At 36.6% G+C, this 19,280-nt stretch overlaps 2 protein-coding genes across 3 annotated transcripts in view; both read left to right on the forward strand.

Moving 5' to 3' along the window:
* The window catches only part of LOC373195 (ADAM), a gene marked incomplete at its 5' end in the record, with an annotated part of 63,781 nt that extends 59,116 nt beyond the window's left edge, over nt 1–4,665 (forward strand). For both annotated transcript variants that reach the window (NM_001366411.1, NM_214470.2), the window contains 1 exon segment: nt 182–4,665. In NM_001366411.1, coding sequence (NP_001353340.1) covers nt 182–989 — 808 coding nt within the window.
* Nucleotides 4,666–8,368: 3,703 nt separating this feature from the next.
* Nucleotides 8,369–10,953, forward strand: LOC582347 (tripartite motif-containing protein 2). The gene has a single exon (XM_782300.5). The coding sequence runs from the start codon at nt 8,487–8,489 to the stop codon at nt 10,572–10,574; it is 2,088 nt and encodes a 695-aa protein (XP_787393.2). The 5' UTR covers nt 8,369–8,486; the 3' UTR covers nt 10,575–10,953.
* The last annotated feature ends 8,327 nt before the right edge of the window (nt 10,954–19,280 follow it).

Genomic DNA, 19,280 nt, shown 5'->3' on the forward strand with positions numbered 1-19,280 from the left:
GATTCAAATCAACTAATGAGGCATGGTAAACAATCAAGAATTAATTTTATTAAGTTTTTCTTCAAATGCATTTCCATCAGTAGAACTCAATATTAGTTTGAATAATGATGTGTATTTAAGCTATTCACAGTAGTTGTACGATAGTTTAATTAATAAAGTTCTGTTTTTCTTTCTCTTCCAGTTATCCCTCAAGCACAAACAACTATCGCAATCAAGAGAGTAGACCTGCGCCCGGGCCTGCACGCCATGCCCCTGTCAAACCTGCAATACAGCACACCTATCTACAGGAGACATCTAATGTCTTTAAATTCCCTGCCTCAGGTGCCCCTCCAGCTGCTCCTCAAGCCGCTATGAGACCTGCACGAACAGCACCGGCACCGCTAAGATCCCAGGAGACACCGATAGTTCACCGGCCTGCACCTCCAGTTTCACAAGCTAAGAAACCGACAGCAAGTATAGCACCATTGAAAGTGGAAACAGCACCGAAACCATCAAGGCCTCCGGTACCGTTAAACAAACCTCCCAGCCCAGCTAAGAGCCCTCCCTCGGTGTCGGTACCAGCACCAAAGGGCATCAGGGTAGCGCCAAAACCCCCCTCTGTACATTCCAGTGCCAAACCTCAGTTCAGGTTACCACCTCCTATAGAGGCTAGCACCACCAAACCTGCAAATGCACCACCAGGACTACCCACGAAACCGGCTCTAAAGCCAACGGTACCCAAGGTGCCGCTCAGACCAACCCCAGTTACAAGGCCCAAACCGAACGTAAATCGTAACAACTCTACAGAACTCGATGAAAGCTCGAACTTTTCACCAACTAATAAAGTCTCAGAACCCGTTGCTGCAGAGAAGTCAATACCGGTAGCAGATAAACCTCTTGTGGCTCTTAAACCAGTACCGCCCAAGAAACCAGCGGTACCGAACAAACCGACCGTGCCAACTAGGCCACCTGCTCTTAAACCACCTGTCAAGAAGGACCCTGTTGTATGACGATAGTGTCTCAACAATCTAGGCTTTTATTAATGAACTCTTTATCATCGGTACTCAACTCAGTCTTTTCTGTGATTCCAGTTTATTTAAGAGGAATGTGCTATGGTTGTCATGAATGTCTACTCATAAGATGTTACTGCCTTTCCTGTGCAGATGGACAAATCCACATCGGCAGAAATCTGCAAAAAATGGTTTTAAAATGTTGTTGTGATCTACAAGACTAGTTTTTCTGTGTGTGCAATAGATATTTGTCACCAAAGGGTAGACCACAATGTTCAAGAACATCATTAATAAAATATTGAAAATTTTCCTTAAAGACATTTTTCCTTAACATGTAAAAGTACATGTATGCCCAAAAGGGCTATGAATTTCATTTCTGCCCATGTGGAGTTGTCCAGTTAACTCTGTTCTTTCATGTATGTATATTTATGAAAGTCATTTTTAACTTAAGCAAAATCATTTTTTTCTCATTTGTAGACCTATGTAAAATGGTAGGGTTGTAATGTTGTGAGATGTTCCCACTCGTTTCAAGTTCAAAAGTTAATCCGCATCTTTAAAAAATGCCTTTACAGAATGCATTGAATACAAGATAGAGAATCGAGTGTTGAAGTGCTATTGTCATATTCTCTTGTCATCCAGGTGACTGGTTCTAAACAACAGAACCTGCGCATGAGGTTCACCACAAAATCATTCAAGCAACGAGCTGGAGCTAGGCAAATTCAATGTTTGGTGCTGGTGTGATCACCACACCATTGTTAAACACCAAATTGTTTGGAATCAGCAACCTATGGCCTCACACATTGGTACTCTATAAAGATCAGCATGTGAACAAAATGATTAATTAATTAAAAATGACTAATTAATTAAGAGACAGGATATATGAATATGGTCGCAAAGTCCATACATGTGCAGTGGAATTTGCGAAATGAACAAGTTTTGTAAATATAGTTACATGTAACTTATCTTTAGGCACATTAAATCTATAAGTGGATGAGTTGAATCATTCAAAAGCAAAATACCTAGTGGTAGTGATGTGTGTATCATGCCTTCTTCCTACACATCTTGTATGTATTCCAGTGAGATGGAATTCGTGTGTGACTAAATAACTACAAAGCACTAATATCTCTTGCTGAAAGAGTTAACTGCCGAAGAACAAAAAAAGGACATAGAGGCTTATCTAGTAAATGTGACAACAAATGCTGCTTCAAGTATGTATGAATCAATGATTCATACATCAAAGATGATTCAAAGATGATTCAATGTGCTCTTCCTTTTTTCTGTGGGGAGGGGGGGGGGGCTGGGAGAGGGTAAGCGAACCCAACAACCTTGACAAGAGGAGATCCGATTGTCTATTTTCTTCTTCTTCTTTTGAGCCTGAAAGTAGAGGAGCAAATGCATTTTCAGTATTTGCTGTAGTCACTTGTTTATTGGAGGTCAAAGATATTTATAGGTAGTTGAACATTATGAAAAATAATGAAACAGTGAAAGTATTTTACTCCCTGTGCCGGCCTGCCCATGCTCAAGTATATCTTAAAAATCAGAACAGTTATCAGGTAAACTTTGATATGTTTTTTCTTTATATATTGGTCATTGTTCTGTACATGTTCAATATTTTGTTCTTGTGTACATGTCGTACTGACCTGTTCTTTTATGTATGTATTAAGTAAAACATTTTATTTTATATACATTTGTTCATTCCGTTTTTGTTTTTCTCTGCATTTGTTATATTCCATGACTTCCTTGCTGGACAGGGTATATGTTTGTAATATCCTCCTTATTGCTAAAAATTACAAAATAGAAAAGTTAATTAAGAACTTAGCCACTTGCATTAGCTTGTTAAATCCTTATTCTATGAATAATGATATTACTTATGTTAGGAAAAGACATCATATAGTATAAATGTACGTTAAACACACCCCTTTTCAACTTCTCTTTCAACATGTCAATGGAACCACTACAACTTGTTATCAGAACTTTGATGCTTATTCCAGATATTCTGGGAGATTCATAAATTGTCTGATGTGCATGTATCAGTGAAGGTACATGTCGAACACCAAATGTCAATTCTAGGACATGGAAAGTCTTACATTCTACTATATTGATTAGTAGTTTTAATATACAAGGTTTGTTGCAAATACTTGAGTTCTTGTAAGATAAATATTTTGTTTTATTGTGTAGGTTTTATTTGGATTTGAAGAATTTTTTTTACTCCTTGCCTTTAAAGAAATATTGTTGTTTAATACTTGTTGATAATTCAGATTTTTGCGTGTTTTGGAAGAGATGAAAAATAAGACCGTGAAATACATTTTGAAAAGTTTTAGCTGATGTCGTATAAATAAATGACATCATCCTTGGTCACATGTATAGGTTAGTTGGTGATACATAAGGGTAATGTAAAAAAAATCTTGGTCTGTTGTCGATGTGACTTGGGTATTATTCTCAAAAACTTCTTGAATGCTATGGTATACCAATTACCCAATTATTTAGGATGGTTAATTCAATGAACGTACGGTAGTTCAAAGGTCACCTAGTATACTGTAATTGGCCATTTATGTCAAAGTTTGACTTTCCTGATAAAATCAGAAATTCCAACTCATGTCCATGGAGATGTGTAGCTGATAAAAAAAAAATCATTCATGCTGTAAAAGCTGCCTTTTTTGTGTGGTTGGTTGCCCGCAAGAAAGCCATTACTACCATTGATAATACATAGTTCTGACAGCTTCTTGCGGTCAGCCTAAGATGTGTTTGTTTTCATGGAGCATGATCAATTCACTCAAGTATCCTTCGTGCATTACACACTTTGCAGGTAAACCTCTGTGCACTACATTTTGTATAATACAGTCAGGGCCAGGCTGTGCATTATTGTATAGACTGATGATGCGTCAATGAACATGAATTAGTTCTGAATTAACTATACGTTTGTTGTACAATGAGTAAATCGATACTTTATGTTGTATCTCTCAAATATTCTGTTAAATCATTTTGTAGGTAGATTTGCAAAATGTACTGGCACGTGTAACTACAAGTCTCTTAAACCAAAGGACTACACTTAGCGGTAGCGAGGGTACAAGTAGCATTACAGATACCGGCGCATGCCTTTCTTAGTTGGAAAGATGTTAGATAGGGGGAAAAACATGTTAATACTTCAGATAAGTTACTTTTTTTGAGGCCACAGTTGTACATGTACATGCTGTTACATTTTGTTCAGCCATCTTCTTCATCTTTATTTTGATAGGATGCTCTATGGGTACCATTAAATATTATTTACCCATGTTTTGTGTATGTTCTTGTTCATTATGTTAAGAAAGGTACTATGTAAATAAGAGAGGTGCATTTATACGACTGAATCTGAAAAGTTTCTTTTTAGCGCAACACTTAGCCTGTGACGAATTTGATTCTGCATTGTTGATTTTTCACTCACTCCTTATTTGATCCATTTGCGATTTTTCAGCAGATTTAAAGAAACTCTGAAAACTCATAGGCAAATTTTGTCGAGATAATTATCTGAAATTTGATGTATCGTGTGAGGACCATAATGAATGGTTCATGGTGTAATGGTGTAAATGTGTGAACATCTCAAAATATAAACTGCAATTATGTGATGGGAAGTGAAGAAAATAAAAACTTTTATATTTAACAAAATTACAACAAGTGCTTGCTTTATCTCGGAGTTATTTCTGAAGTTGGTGTCTTTGTATTTGTTCTATATTCAAACAGTGTGAGTGTGAGCTTTCATGATTGGGACATTATGAGGAGGGGGAGGGGCTGTTTAGGGTGTGACACTTCCTGCCCCCTCCCCACCCATCATACCCCGGATTGAGGTGTGTAATCTACATTGGCATGGAAACCTTTGAATCGGCATGAAATACTGTTGGTATATCCACTTCTCTGATAGGTGATTTTCTTTTCAAACACCCACAGCATGAAAACAGTTGAAAATGGAATAATTCTTACAAAGTAGGACGAACATTGTTTGAACCATGGTTTTGAATTGTTGAATTAACATTAGTGTGAAAATAATGTTAAATGAAAAAAATGAGAGTAAAACACCTGAAAACTGCTTAACATTACAAACTAAAAAAGAATTTCATGCATTTTCATTCAATCAATATGAACTAAACAACTACAAATAGACTAATAGTTTTGTATGTTATTGTATAGGCCAAAACGCCTAAAAGCTTTAACACACACCAAAAATAAAATCAACATCAATGAACTTTGACGATTAAAAATAAACAGACTTTTATTTAAATAATTTAATGGTTCGTCTGTCAGATATATTCTAGTTTTTTTTTAATCAACAATTTCAGCACATTTAACAATTGTTAGGATAATTCCATATACTTGAATTTCTTTCTAATAAGCTCTCGGAAAAGAGGGGAGCTGGAATTGATATTTTTGAGCTCAAGTTTCTTACCTTATGCATATTCTAAATGTTATTTCTTATCATCAAATACTTGTAGCTTACACACAGAGAGAGAAGAGAAGAGAAAAGAGACAGAGAGAAGAGGAGAGAAAAGAGAGAGAGGGAAGAGAAAGAGACAGACAGAGAGAGGGAAGAGAGAGAGAGAGAGAGGAAAGAGATATACCACAAATACGACCACAAATAACTATCTGAAAGGTACACATTTGGACTTCCAAGAGAGATCTAAAATTAATATTCCCCCCATAGTATAGCTAACAATTTTCATAATTATAAACCCACCGTTTTCTTCTTTTTTTCTAAATTTTTTCTTCAGTTTTAATATAGGATTTAGATTCAAAACAAAAACGGGTAAGATTGCGCATTCGTAGGCCCTCTTTCTTGGTCGGGGAAACACCGCCGCGCTGTAGTCCCACGGTAGTTTACGTAACTTGAACATGATTGGTTGAAAGTTCCATGTAAGTGAACGTGGTGTATAGTGATTGGCACCAGAGTTGCCTAGGCCTCTCACCGGTACCATAGTTGCCTAGGCCAATGATGGCCAAGAAGATTGCGCACCGTACGAGTTCGAATTTACAAGTAATTATAAAAAAAAGTGTAAGGCGTAAATATTCTGAAAAAGAATGAAACGCCGATAATACCAAACAACGACAGTTATTTTCAGACATTTTGATTAAGTTGAACGTAAAACTTACATATTAGGAAAGAAACAGATGTCCATCACGGTACAGAGCGGGATGGGGCTCTCGTACACCCCTTTTTATATTCAAACCCTTCAAGTATCAACAGATAACTTTTTGGCAGCTGGAAGCCCTATTAGAAGACTCTTAATTGGGCCAATCTCTGCTGCTCGGATGATATATATATATATTTTTTTTTGGGGGGGGGGGGGTCAATGTTAGGCTTATAAGGAAATCAATACCAGTAAAAATGTTTTAACTTTGATATCAGACTTGATATGAAGATTATCATTATTCGTTATGACAATGATAACATCTTTTGAAAATATTTGTAACTACTTCTCAATCTTGAACAGCTTCGCTGTGACAGTCTGGTATGATTGTGGATGGTGTACGCACTGAAGTTATGTGAGGGCGACAAACCCTGAAAATGGCATGAAAATTGTTCAACACTACATAGGGTTAAATGGGATTTCAATGTTAAATATTGACAGCTGCACTTAAGGAAATACATATTGAGAATATTGCCATATGTCATTATGACAACGCCGACAACAATAATGAAAGTCATTTTTAAGCTGGGAAGAGAACACAAAAAAGGGCGAATTACAGCCTTTTAATGGAGACACAACAAAGAGCTCTTGAACTGTATAGCAATTAGGGAATATGCTTTTTTTTAAACAAGGTTTTACAAGTTAAGGCACTTTATTTTTAAATAATTTGGAGGTGGAATAATGATTCGTTCAATCGTAGGCAGTCCTTCACGGTACAGTGCGGGGTGGGGCTCAGTACAAGATAGGAGTATTATTTCGAATCGGATATTGATAAGCAAGTCATGTCATGCCAGCATTCAATCCCAAAATATTACCATCTTATATCTATATAAATTATGAAGTAGGATATTCAGCAGCACCGTTGTTTAAAGATAATGTCACATGGGGTAATGATTCCGTAGTGGTTGTCCCGGAGAAAATCTTTCTTGGGGTATAATTATGTCCGGGTTTAAATCTAGTGGCTTTCGTATAGGGGGAAATAACACAGGAGTATTTTTCTTTTAAGTTTTGGGGTAAACTTGTCCGGAGGTAGCTGTCCGAAGGTTAATTATCTATGAGCTTGTTGTCTAGACCACAGTCGTTCTATGTATATTTATCCTCGCATTTTGAGTGCTAATTTTAATACCATGCACGCATAAATTATAAATTAAGAGAATGATTACAATTGAACCTTGAGAAGTCCTTGCCCGATCCCTCCACTGTCTAAAGTCCAGGTTTTGCTATATACTGTACGTCATGATCATGACATTGTCTGGACCGAATGACAATGAGTCATGGCAATATTTACTTTACAGTCTGTGGACACACGATCATGTGTTCAAAGTTCAGGGTCAGGGAATTATCCAATGAAGACTCACCGATCGACTCACCAATCGACTTACCAACTGACCTTATAGGAAAATGGGAAGAGGACAAAATTATTCATTCCACTGAGTACATGGTGTATTGATCACATGTTGTTCTTTAGATTGGGAACATTAATATTCTCCTTTTATTGCTATATTGTTCTAATAAAATGTATTGACTCCAAAACAGTATGTGTGTAAACTTTGTAAATGGTTTTAAAAATTGACAATTTTGATCGAATGTAATGATTTTGAACCTCTCAACATGTTGCCACCTTAAAAAATATTAAAGATAATTTTCCTTTTTTTTAATTCCTGGCATTAGCCGCAATCTACTCATCCAAAAAAAGTGGATGCAGAGTGTACATGAAATTTTTGCTCTTTCCAATCATGACTATGTGTCATATTTAAGGCTAAAAAAGTAAACACAAGGCAGCTTTAAAAGCTATGTAGGCATACGTCAATAATTGCATGTGTGAACATTTCAATATGCCTGATATTGCAAAAATCCGAACTGGTTTTCAACAGGCAAGAAAATGTGTGGTTGAAATGGTAAATTTCTTGAAAGTCTATGCGATCGTGTTTCATGTAGGTAAATAAAGTCATGTGATATTTTGTATATCTATTCATTTAATGTCCCCAACATCAATAGTCGAGAGACTGTTAGATAGGTTCACCGCACTATTCCATGGTAACCTCACAAGCTTCAAGCTATTATTTACATTCTGCTATCTTGCATAGCGCCACCATGGCATTTTTTCCATGAAAGGGGCGTGGCGATTGGGAGGGATAATTCGATGCATTGAGGTCATTTCCGCGAACGATATTCAGGCGCTGAGTATCGTGTCGTCTGCAAACCGCGATGTTAATGAATGCACTGACGTAGCTAGCAGACGACTTTTAGCTATCAGCACAAACCGGTTGAACGAGAGAGACAGAGGCGAGCATCACTTCAATACTGCATGACCGCATAATGATTAACGTACGATACTAAAATGGCGGCATCACTTTCACAGCTCTCTGTCCTTAGTCAAATCAGTGAAGAATTCCTTCTTTGTCAAGTTTGTTTCGAGCGATTTAGCAAACCCAAAGTCTTACCCTGTCTTCATAGCTTTTGTGAAGCCTGTTTACTGAGATACGCGCCAGATGGAAGCCATACTATTAGATGTCCACTATGCCGGCAAGAATCGGAACTCCCTGAAAATGGCGTCTCCGGGCTTGCTGATAACTTCTTCATACTGAATCTATCGGATGTGTTCACACCGCGCAAGGATGAGGGGCCGAGGAGGAAAGCTGTGTGTACCATATGCGTTGGTCAGCAGCCGGCTGAAGCCCACTATAGATGCTTGGAATGTGTCGACTTTTTATGTGATGAATGTGCACCATCTCATGACCACCGAATCGCCCGTTTCACTCGCAAACATCACATAATATCCGTTCCCGCTTCTGAGAATAAGAAGTTACTCAAACGCGAGATCGTCTGCTCCAAGCATCAATCCGAGGCGGTCCGTTTCTACTGTGAATCGTGCACGGTTCCAATCTGTCGGGAATGTATACTGATCGAACATAAGGATCATTCTCATACCTTCCTTCAAGATGAGGTGACCCGTCATAAAAACACCATCGACGGTCTCATGAAGAATGTTCGAGATCGGATCGCGACGTTCGAGGAGGCTCTTCGCGGAGTGGACGAGGTAGAGGCTCAACTAGAGGCGAATCGTGGTCAGGCCGAGTATGTCATAGAGAGGACACTCCAGGATGTCATGTCGCTGTTACGTAAGCAACAGCAGGAGCTGGGACACCGGTTAGCAAGGATTTGCCAGGGTAGTAAGCAGCAGCTAACAGCACACCGTAGGAGTTTACAATCTGGACTAGATAACCTTCTCAGCGGGTTTGATTTCACCGAGAAGGCTCTTGGACATGGATCAGAGTTGGACATTCTGTCCATCAAGGACCAGGTGATCGAGAGGTTACAAGGGCTAGCCGTGGTCTCTCCTCAACAAGACTTTACAATGGAGCAGTTGAGTAACCTGTACTTCGAGGCTAAGGAAAGTGCCGTTGACCACTCCCTCCCCCAGCTAGGTGAAATCAAATGTGGAGACAAAACTTTCAGTGAACTTTCCCAGGCCACCGACACCAGATCAATATGCTCTATTGATTCAAATGAGCTGGACGACAGCTCTCTATCTGAATGTGCTCCTAAATCACCTAAAAGAACAGCCAAAGAGTCCGTGCTAAAGAAGCCTCAGATATTGTTCCACCTGAAGGATGAAACAGATGAAGCTGGTGAGTTTGATTGGCCAAGTGGTGTTGCTTCTACTGCTGATGGAGAGTACACGGCCATAGTGGATCGCGACAATGACCGTATCCAGGTCTACAATCGCAAGGGAAGATTCGAATGTAAGTTCGGCTCTAGAGGGCGCCAGCCATGTCAGTTTGAGCTTCCCCTGGACGTTGCCATTACAGGAGGTGACGACCCGTGTGTGTATGTCACTGATGAATACAACCACCGTGTCCAGAAGCTAACTTTGTATGGTCAATACATTCTCCACTTCGGCGACAACGGTCTCTTCAAGCAGCCATATGGAATAGCTCTCGCCAAGGATGGACGCGTGGTGGTCACTGACATCGGGAAACATCGCATCACCATCCACGATCCTGACGGTAATCTCATCAGCTCTTTTGGTTCTCGTGGTGACGCCGACAACCAGTTCAATGAACCTCGCTACGTCACCATCAGCAACAACCGCATCATCGTCTCCGACCACTGCAACCATTGCATCAAGATCTTCGACTTCAAAGGCACTCATCTTCACACCTTTGGGTCCTGTGGCTCTGGCAACGGTCAGTTCATCGGTCCGACCGGTGTCTGCACCGACCAGGAAGGTAACATCCTGGTAGCTGATTGTGCCGATAGGCTACAGTTGTTCTCTCCTGAAGGGATGTTCATCCGCCATCTATTGAATGAGTCAGATGGCCTCAGTGGGCCTCTGGGTATGGCTATGTCATCTAGCGGAGAGCTGGTAATCACCAACCTCGGTACTCACTGTGTAAACATGTTTAGATATTCAAGCTGGGTGTAACCATGCTCATGCAAACAGTTCTCATTGAAGCACATTAATGTAATACAAATTTTAAAATTGGTTTCGTAAGAAAACCTCCTCTATTGTCGCTAAGCTTGTATTTAGTGCTACTAATTTGAAACGAACATAAAGTTGGATCCTAAATCACACCTGAAAACAGCTGAAATTACTGCCATTTTAATCCAAATTTTGAGGTCATTTACATGAACAACCACTGAGAGGTATAAAAGCGAAATCGAGAAATTTTATAAGAACAGTTGTGGAAAACTGCACAAAATATCACCTTCTTGTGACATGAATTCAATATCGAAGTATAAGTCTTTGTAGAAAAGAAAAAAATCAACAAAAAATCAAGGATTTTAGTAACGTTTAACGTAATGTTAATTATTGCTACAATATACTATCATGGATACGTTCTATGAAGCAAATACCAAAAAGTGAGGACAATAATTGTCAAAAATAAGCTTATGGACTAGTTAAAATGATTTATGTCAAAACGAAACCATCCGTTTTCAATATAGGTGCTTAATATACATGTATTGTTCTTGGTCGCAACTTCGCAAGTATGTTGAGTATAAACATAGAGTAGATAATGTATTTAACAAATACGTACGATATTCGTTGCACTATATTTTTGTTGGCAGATATATTTTTTTTGTAAAGCTTTTATCAAATTATTCATATTATTGCAATTTGTGTTCTTTGGAGAGAAAAGATGTTTTGTCTGAACTTCTACCATGCTGTAATAATCGTATTTACGCATTCAAATTCGCTGTTTATTTTTAATTTTATTGTACGTATTCATAAAATACAATTATGTTTTATCTGAATCACATTTTTGGTAGGAATACTTTGCTTGATACAATTTAATGTAGACATCATTTCTCGTAGTGATGAGAAGTCTAATTTGTCATGAAACACCTTGACAACACTTTAATAAAGTTTAACATAGGGACTAGTTTATATTTAGAATTTAAAAGTGATACATCAAAGCAACGTAAGGAAATATTTCACATTGTATAAATTCAGTGTTAATAATTATACATCCCCAAAATGTAATGATAATTGTAATTTAGGGAATTGAGGGAATATTATCATATAGTTCTGGTTTGCTGAGGTTAACCGCAGCTGTTGGATAGGATTAATTGATTGAAGAATCGTTTCCAGAGATTCCACCATAACGAAATATCATGCTTTGAAAATTAGAAGGCCTATAAATGTCAGCCTTTCTGAATTCTTGAATCGTTATTCTGGAAATTCTATGTAAAGAGCCCGATTTAATAACGTCGTTTTAAAAGGCCATTTATTATCGCTTATAATGATCAAACGTCTTAATTATACTTTCATGCTCGCATATTATTAGGTCTATACGTTTTAGTTTTCGGGAAAGCGATAACGGAAAAAATTATTGTGGAATGTAGTCAACTCCACCTTTCCTGTCCAAAATGACGAATCTTGTGACTAATATGTCCTTGGTTCGACGGCATTGCAAAAAATCCATTTGCATATTGGTCCCTTTGTATGCAATTCCTAATAATATACGGACACGAACAGAATATCGTCCTTGTATAGGCCGCTTCACACTGTTCTTGTGATGGTCAAACGTCTGTTTCACAATTCAGAGGTTCCTTTTTCTGTTCATCTGACATGTGTGCTTTTCACACAGCAATATTTCCTGGTGCACAGAAACTGGGGCTGTGCACACAACCATGCTCCCTTTTACGCAAACAAAGAAAGCGCTAGTGTGGACACGCCTTGATCGTCAGTGGCAAAGTCAATACAATATGACTAGACGCTTTGTTGATTCAACACGGTCAAAAGAATGAATTATTAAAATGAGTTCTGTGTATTATACACTTCTTGTTCACAGATGATCTCATCATCGACAAACATTCGTCATTTTGTGTTTGTTTACAGAAATGTTATCTCCTTCAGGCTTGCGGAGATTATATTTATGAATGACAGGAAGGTATTCATTACTTGATAAGCCAGTAGTCATACCCAATATACAAGCCTTTCCAACACAGAGACGTTGTTTTTTTTTCGTTGTGCATGCTCTAAAGAACGACGTGACTTTGATGACAAAGTATTTCGTTACGACGATTGTTCAATAACACTGAAATTATCAATGAAAAATACACTTACTAATAGTCCGTTTTGGTCATTGTTGTTGTGGTTAGCATTCAAGCGTACAGTGTTAAAATATGAAAAAATATGTAAATCATTATCAGGTATTTTATTGCTTTTTTTATGTCATCTTTGGATTTGACAACCGTCCAAGTTTCATTTTTAAGGATTTTTTTATCTCAAAACGTGATAGATTTCAAGGACAATTATTTGCCAATGCTCTGCACAACGTAACAAGGATGCCACAGTCATGTGCAAACATTTCCTTGACGAAGTAAATATTAACTTAAACATGTAAATATTTTTTTTTTAACAAGAAGGTCACATTGTCTACGTATAAGTTCTTGCGGTATCTACTTCACCTTGTTTTATTAGAACATAATCAACATTCAGCAAATTTTGATCCGTAAGAGAAATTATATTAGTCATTTAGCTATATACGTTAAACATGAAACAAATACCATCAAGGCATTGCCATACCTAATACAGAAATCTCTGGATTCATAGCTAGCAGGAAAGGGGATATTCGCAGTAGATTTAGCTAGATCTAGGAGTGATAATTGAACCGATGGGAAGTAATCCCTCATATCTATTCTTGTTGTTCAGGGCATGTAACTTATCGAGATGTAAGCTTTCATCAGTCATGTTATTAAATGCAGGATATCACATCACTGCAATGTGACTCAATATGTGCATATTATGCGAATGTAATGCCATTTGGGCAGAGATTAGGTTTCTTTAAAAGGATATATTTGTTTCGGATTTGTACTACTCCTTTTGATAACAAGCATTTAATAACATGATTGATAAAAGTTTAAATCTTGATAATCTCTTAACTGGATATTGCAAAGAAGGTGTGGCTATATAAACCCGTGAATGTATCTCGATTTGTTTACCTATATGGGACTTTTTTTATTTTTGTTTACAATTATTAAACATGAAGGATACAGTTTGGTTTATTTTCCAAGATGTTAGCATATTTTTTGAAATTATAGTTACAGATATTGTATGGTAAAGTGAAATAAATCAAATACAACCGTTAAACATACAAAATTATTTTTGCAAATCTTTTTATTTTGGGCTTGTTATCACACGTGTAAAGAGGAATTCAGTAATGGAACAATGAGATTTAGTCAATAATGACGTCACTATTATTTTCGATTTGCCGCATGAAATCCTTCAGTGCTCAATCAGAATATTGCGTCATGACACGTTTTGTTTTCGGTTTTATTTGTTTCAATATAAAGTGGAATCTACTATTTACATCCTACGAAAATGGGCAACAATTTGCATGGTAACAAGTAAAGACAATCAGCGTGCGGGCGTGTTACAATTACGAAAGGAATTTCATTATTTACATCTAATATCTGGAATGCCAGGAAAATGCAAACAAACTTATCAACAAGAATGCCCTTTGGGAGCTGGTAAACTCAGGAGACCGTATCCTTCTGGTTTATTAATTTCATTTAGAGGTCGGGGATATTAAATTTGCGGCTTTGGTTGATAGTGCAGTAGCCCATGTACATGCAATGAGTTGTGAGTGAGCTAGTTTATCGATCGCAATAGATTTTGGCGCCGGTTAACAGCCAATGAGCTTCTTATTTAGACGGTAAGAGCAGGGAGACCCGAGTGTCCCTGGTAAGAGTATACTCCAAGGGTAGCTCTGCTTGGCCACTACTCAGTGATTTTCATTTCAATATAGTCTCAAATATTAATAGCTTTTCCGTAAAGCAATCAGACACACAATGCATTAGAAGATTTTCTATTCTTTTCGAGACATCAACTGAGCATAAACAACTAATTATTTATATACTGTGGATGTACACTTATTTTCACTTTTTTTATCAACAAGCTTATAATTGTTTAATACCCAAATCTTGAGTGTCGACTAAAATCTAAAGATATAATCGAGGTTTTCTTTTTATTGGCAAATATACACCCTATGCAGTATGCATTCGAGTGTGTCTACAACATCTGGCCAATATTATCACAGCTATGTACATACAAGACTTTTCCTCGCCTAGTGTCGTTTGGCATGGACGTAGCTATCTTGTAGCAAGGCTGTCTTCATGATTAAGATGTTTTGATGAGGTCTTGATCACAATCATCTACACAACCTTCAACTCCACCCCACCCCTAACAAATTGCACCCCACCCCTCTTAACGGGGGTACTCTTTATTACCCTTCCAATCATAATTGGTCAAAGCAATGCACTTCCCTGCTGGTCACAGTGAGAATTAGGGTGGGGTGTGTGTACGCATACATGCTGTGTTAGTGCTTCATTTCCTATCTACTCATGATAATGCCGAGTCACGTCGTGATGATGGCGACCTACCCCTCCCCATTACACCTCATCCCACCCCGTCACACCCCACCCCTCCCCATAAGGGTACTCATTATTACCCTTCCAATCATGATTGGTAAAAGCAATTCACATCCCTGCTATAGCCCCAGTGAGAATTAGGGTGGGGTGTGTATACGCATACATGCTGTGTTTAAGTGCTCCATCTCCTATTCGCTCATGTAGAGTCACGCGGTGATGATGGCGACCACGGAGTATGGTTGGTGTGGATAGCATCATCTCCTGTGCGGAATACATGTCGTGTGGAGCTCTATGCGCATATTGCGTTTGTTGCTTTGGGTTTCATTAGTGTACATTAAAGGTACACATGCTGCATTAGTATGAACACTTGCTGCTCGCTTGAAAATGTTAGTCTGAATCGAGATGAACTTACGTGATCTGTTATAATGTTAACCTCTTCTCTGTTAATATTCCATTGGCATTAGTCAATACAAAATATCAAAGCAAAATGATGGATATGACCCTATGATGATCAGGAATATTGTCAGAGAATAACGGTAAATCATTGGCACAAAATTAGCATTTTTCCAGAATGTATCTTTATCTAACCCATAATATTACATGTCTGATACATTTCTTTTAAATGTTTGGGTAGTCTGATATAGCATGTGAAGTATGACTTCTGATATATTTTCATTTTGTTCATCAATCAAACCGTTTTACATTCCAAACGTATATGTAAACGTAGATTTATGTTATCTTCCACTAGGTAGATTCATTTAGTCTTTTAGTTCCAGACCTTGTAGAAAATACTTTATTATTCTCTTCCTCATTCGATATATTGTCAGTGTGTTAAAAAGAATGTTGGGGAGATTATAAATTATACGTTGCCTTCTTATATAGATGAATTGAATATTTAATAGATTTAAATTAGACTATATACCTATAGCGAATAGTACTGATATTTATTCAAATAAATTATTTACAGTAATATGTAAATATATTCATGTACATTAGCATGATAAGGTAAACAAAATGAATGTTCAATACATCTGCATTGACTTTATAGGTATAGTTGGATGTATAAAATGACGTATGTATATATTTCAAACATTTGAGATAAAGAACAGAAACACATTATAGCAAATAGACTAAGTATTGTTCTGAGTAAACTATGAAGACTAACTATAAAGTTGAATATACGGTGGGATGAAAGAATGTTTTATGATTGAGTAGCTTTTACTGATAAATGGAAGAGATTGTAAATTAACTGGAATGTATAAAAAGTAAATGGCATGAACATCAGAATATACTATATTTTTATAGACGATGTAAATAACGCAGGAAAACATGGATTTTAAAATGCACGTATAAGTAAAATATTGTCTTAGAGTCGATGTATTGTGCGTATTGTGCTGCTAAAATAGCTCTACCAAACGACTGTCGTGTAAATCTACTGTTGGTGAATAAAAAGAACAATATTCCTAAATAACAATGTACAAGTCGTTAGATGTAATCTGTAGAATTTCAGCTAATTAAAACAGTGACAATGTGCTATTAATCAATTGAAGTTACATGACTAATCTTGAATTATTGAACATAATGACGATTATGATTGGAAGAATTTGTTCAGTCTCTGAATATGCGTATATTGTATCCAGTGATGAAAAAGTTACAACTTTTCTCTATGTTACTAATTGGTTACATAATGACGCTCTATGTATGCCGTCATTTCGAAACAGAAACTCAAAAAAGTACAAAACATTATCTTAAATGGCAACAATGCGTATAGTGTTAATTTTCGGATTTTCTTGTATACCAATTAAACGCTAAATATGTATCTATATATTGGCTACTTTATCAAAATAAATCGTTCAAAATATCATAACTGCAATCTATATCGTCATTTACTGCTGGAAAAAATTACTAACATTTTTGTCATGACGTATTCAAAGACCATACTTCATCCAAACTGTCATGTGTTTGTATAAAGTTTGTCAATGTAAATCCTTTCAGAATAAAGTTGTTCAAGTTGTACTTGCACGATGAGAAACAGCTAAGAGATATAGGTGTTCATAAATTATATCTGAAATTAAATAATTATTTCTATGGTGCAATCGGCCTCTTATCTTGAATCATGATATTTTCCTTAGTATTGGCACACGTGTTCTCCAATAAAACTCCAAAAGTATGTCATATCACCAGTTTATGCTGTTGTTGGCTTTATGTTAACTCCCTAACCTCAATGTACGCTTCTTATTGAAACTTCCTCAAAAAATGTCAATGTCATGAAACAAGTTTATCGTATTTATTGCAATTTTTTTTAAACACTGAAGAAGATGTTACTTTACTTTAAGATGAGAACAAAAGCAAACTATGTAATACATTATGTCGTATGAAATGAGTGCTTAAGAAATTCGTAAAATGTTAGTGAAATATTTAAAAGAACACATTATGGGCACGTCACTGTTTGGCATTATTTAGCTGATATACTCAGTGCAGAAAATAAACAAATCATTTGACCTTATTAAATCGTGTTTTTCTATTTTGTACAAAACAAAATTTACTTCTACATAATTATGTGTGGTGTAAGAATGGAGAGTGTGATGACAGTATCTTAATCAACTTATACTTCATTTATCGTGAAATGTATTGTGTGATGACCAGGCATTTGCTCCAGCGACAATATTGCTTTGGGATGTATTTCATCAAAGGTATAGGGTTAGGGTTAGGGTTGCATTTGAGATATTTTGAGGGTTGGGCTTCTGGTTAAGCCCACCGCACACTATACGATCTGACTACGATGCGATTTTTGAAGAATAATTTTGCGATAGAATTTGATATGAACATTAAAAACTTTCAAGCGTTGAAATCTTGGTGATCGAGGATCTGAATAGACAAATAAAATTTAAATTTCAAGTGATTTCAAGCTTCCACTGAGAAGCTCAATTGGATCAGAATCGTATTGATGTTAAACCAGTAGTATCATTGTTTACGATTTGAAGCTTATTTGGCTTTTATTCTGACTAAAAGCATAAACGCATACAGCACTAACAATTCCGGTTGGTACTATTTCTTATCAATATAACCTAACTCAGGAAGTTGATGTTTGTTTAGATTTCCATATCTAATATAATTGTTATTTCTTTTTAAAAAGATCAGATCGCAGGAGGATCGTGTAGTGTGGGATTGGGCATTAGGTATAATGTATTTGGTCCGGGGTTGGTTAGTGTGTAATAATTACAGGTCTTAATTGACGCAGAACAATCGTCGCAGGGGCAAGTGTCGTACAACCGCATGTTCTGTATGTATTTAGAAGACGAAGCCTTGCATGTCTGAAAAAAGTGACAGCTAAGATGCATATGGATTGGATTGTAAAAGTAAAAAGGATAGTAAAAGTAAAACGAACATGAGAGAAACAAGGGCTCAATTCCATCAAACAGGTTTTACTTATCAAGAAGTCAGCTCAATATTCGATAAATTAAAAAAAAAGAAGTGTTTGGAGTAATGGATGTTCATGTAATAAATGTTCCCTGCGAAATTAAAACATTCTATTTCGTAAATTTGTCAAAACATCAAGATTTTGTTGTTGGCTAACTCATAAACTTTTTTGATAGCGTTGGACCCGTCTTTCTCTCATGTGTCCAAGTGTGCCTGCAAGATTATCAGAAGATGACATAATCATTTACTATTTGCCGGTAACTAATAAAGAACAATCGACTGTTCTTGAAGTCGTTCAGATATTATCATTGTATGGATAAACCATAAACACAAGATTTGAGCTAATTTCGAAACAAAAGAAAACGACAAAAATATTTCAAAAAATTAGCAAGCAAACACATATTTAAAAAAAAAATAGATTTGCAAGTTCCTAAACTATAAAGCCCGACTGTTGAGAAATCTTTATGTAATCTTTTTCTTTTTCTTGATGAAACGCGAACATTCAATCTCTGACAATTTATTACAAAAAATACCAGCAAACAAATTATGTAATTGCAGGGCCCTCAGGGAGAATGAATACTGATGAGGCTACCCTGGGTAAACAAGGCATATTATTATTATTATTATGTAGAAACCTTAACAATAAATAGAAATATTTTGTGAACCTACCGATGCTTATTATATCCGTCACCATATGGCGGATATTTGAAGTGAATTTGAAACGATTCCATAAGAAATTAAACAGAAGTTTAAGAAAGGAAATCAGTTTGATTGAAATACGATGAAAATGAAAGTTAAAGCATCTTGAATTGCCAGTAAATACCCCTTATTTTTC

This window comes from Strongylocentrotus purpuratus, unplaced genomic scaffold (assembly GCF_000002235.5).
Source record: "Strongylocentrotus purpuratus isolate Spur 01 unplaced genomic scaffold, Spur_5.0 spur5_scaffold_15, whole genome shotgun sequence".
NCBI classification, from domain to species: domain Eukaryota; kingdom Metazoa; phylum Echinodermata; class Echinoidea; order Camarodonta; family Strongylocentrotidae; genus Strongylocentrotus; species Strongylocentrotus purpuratus.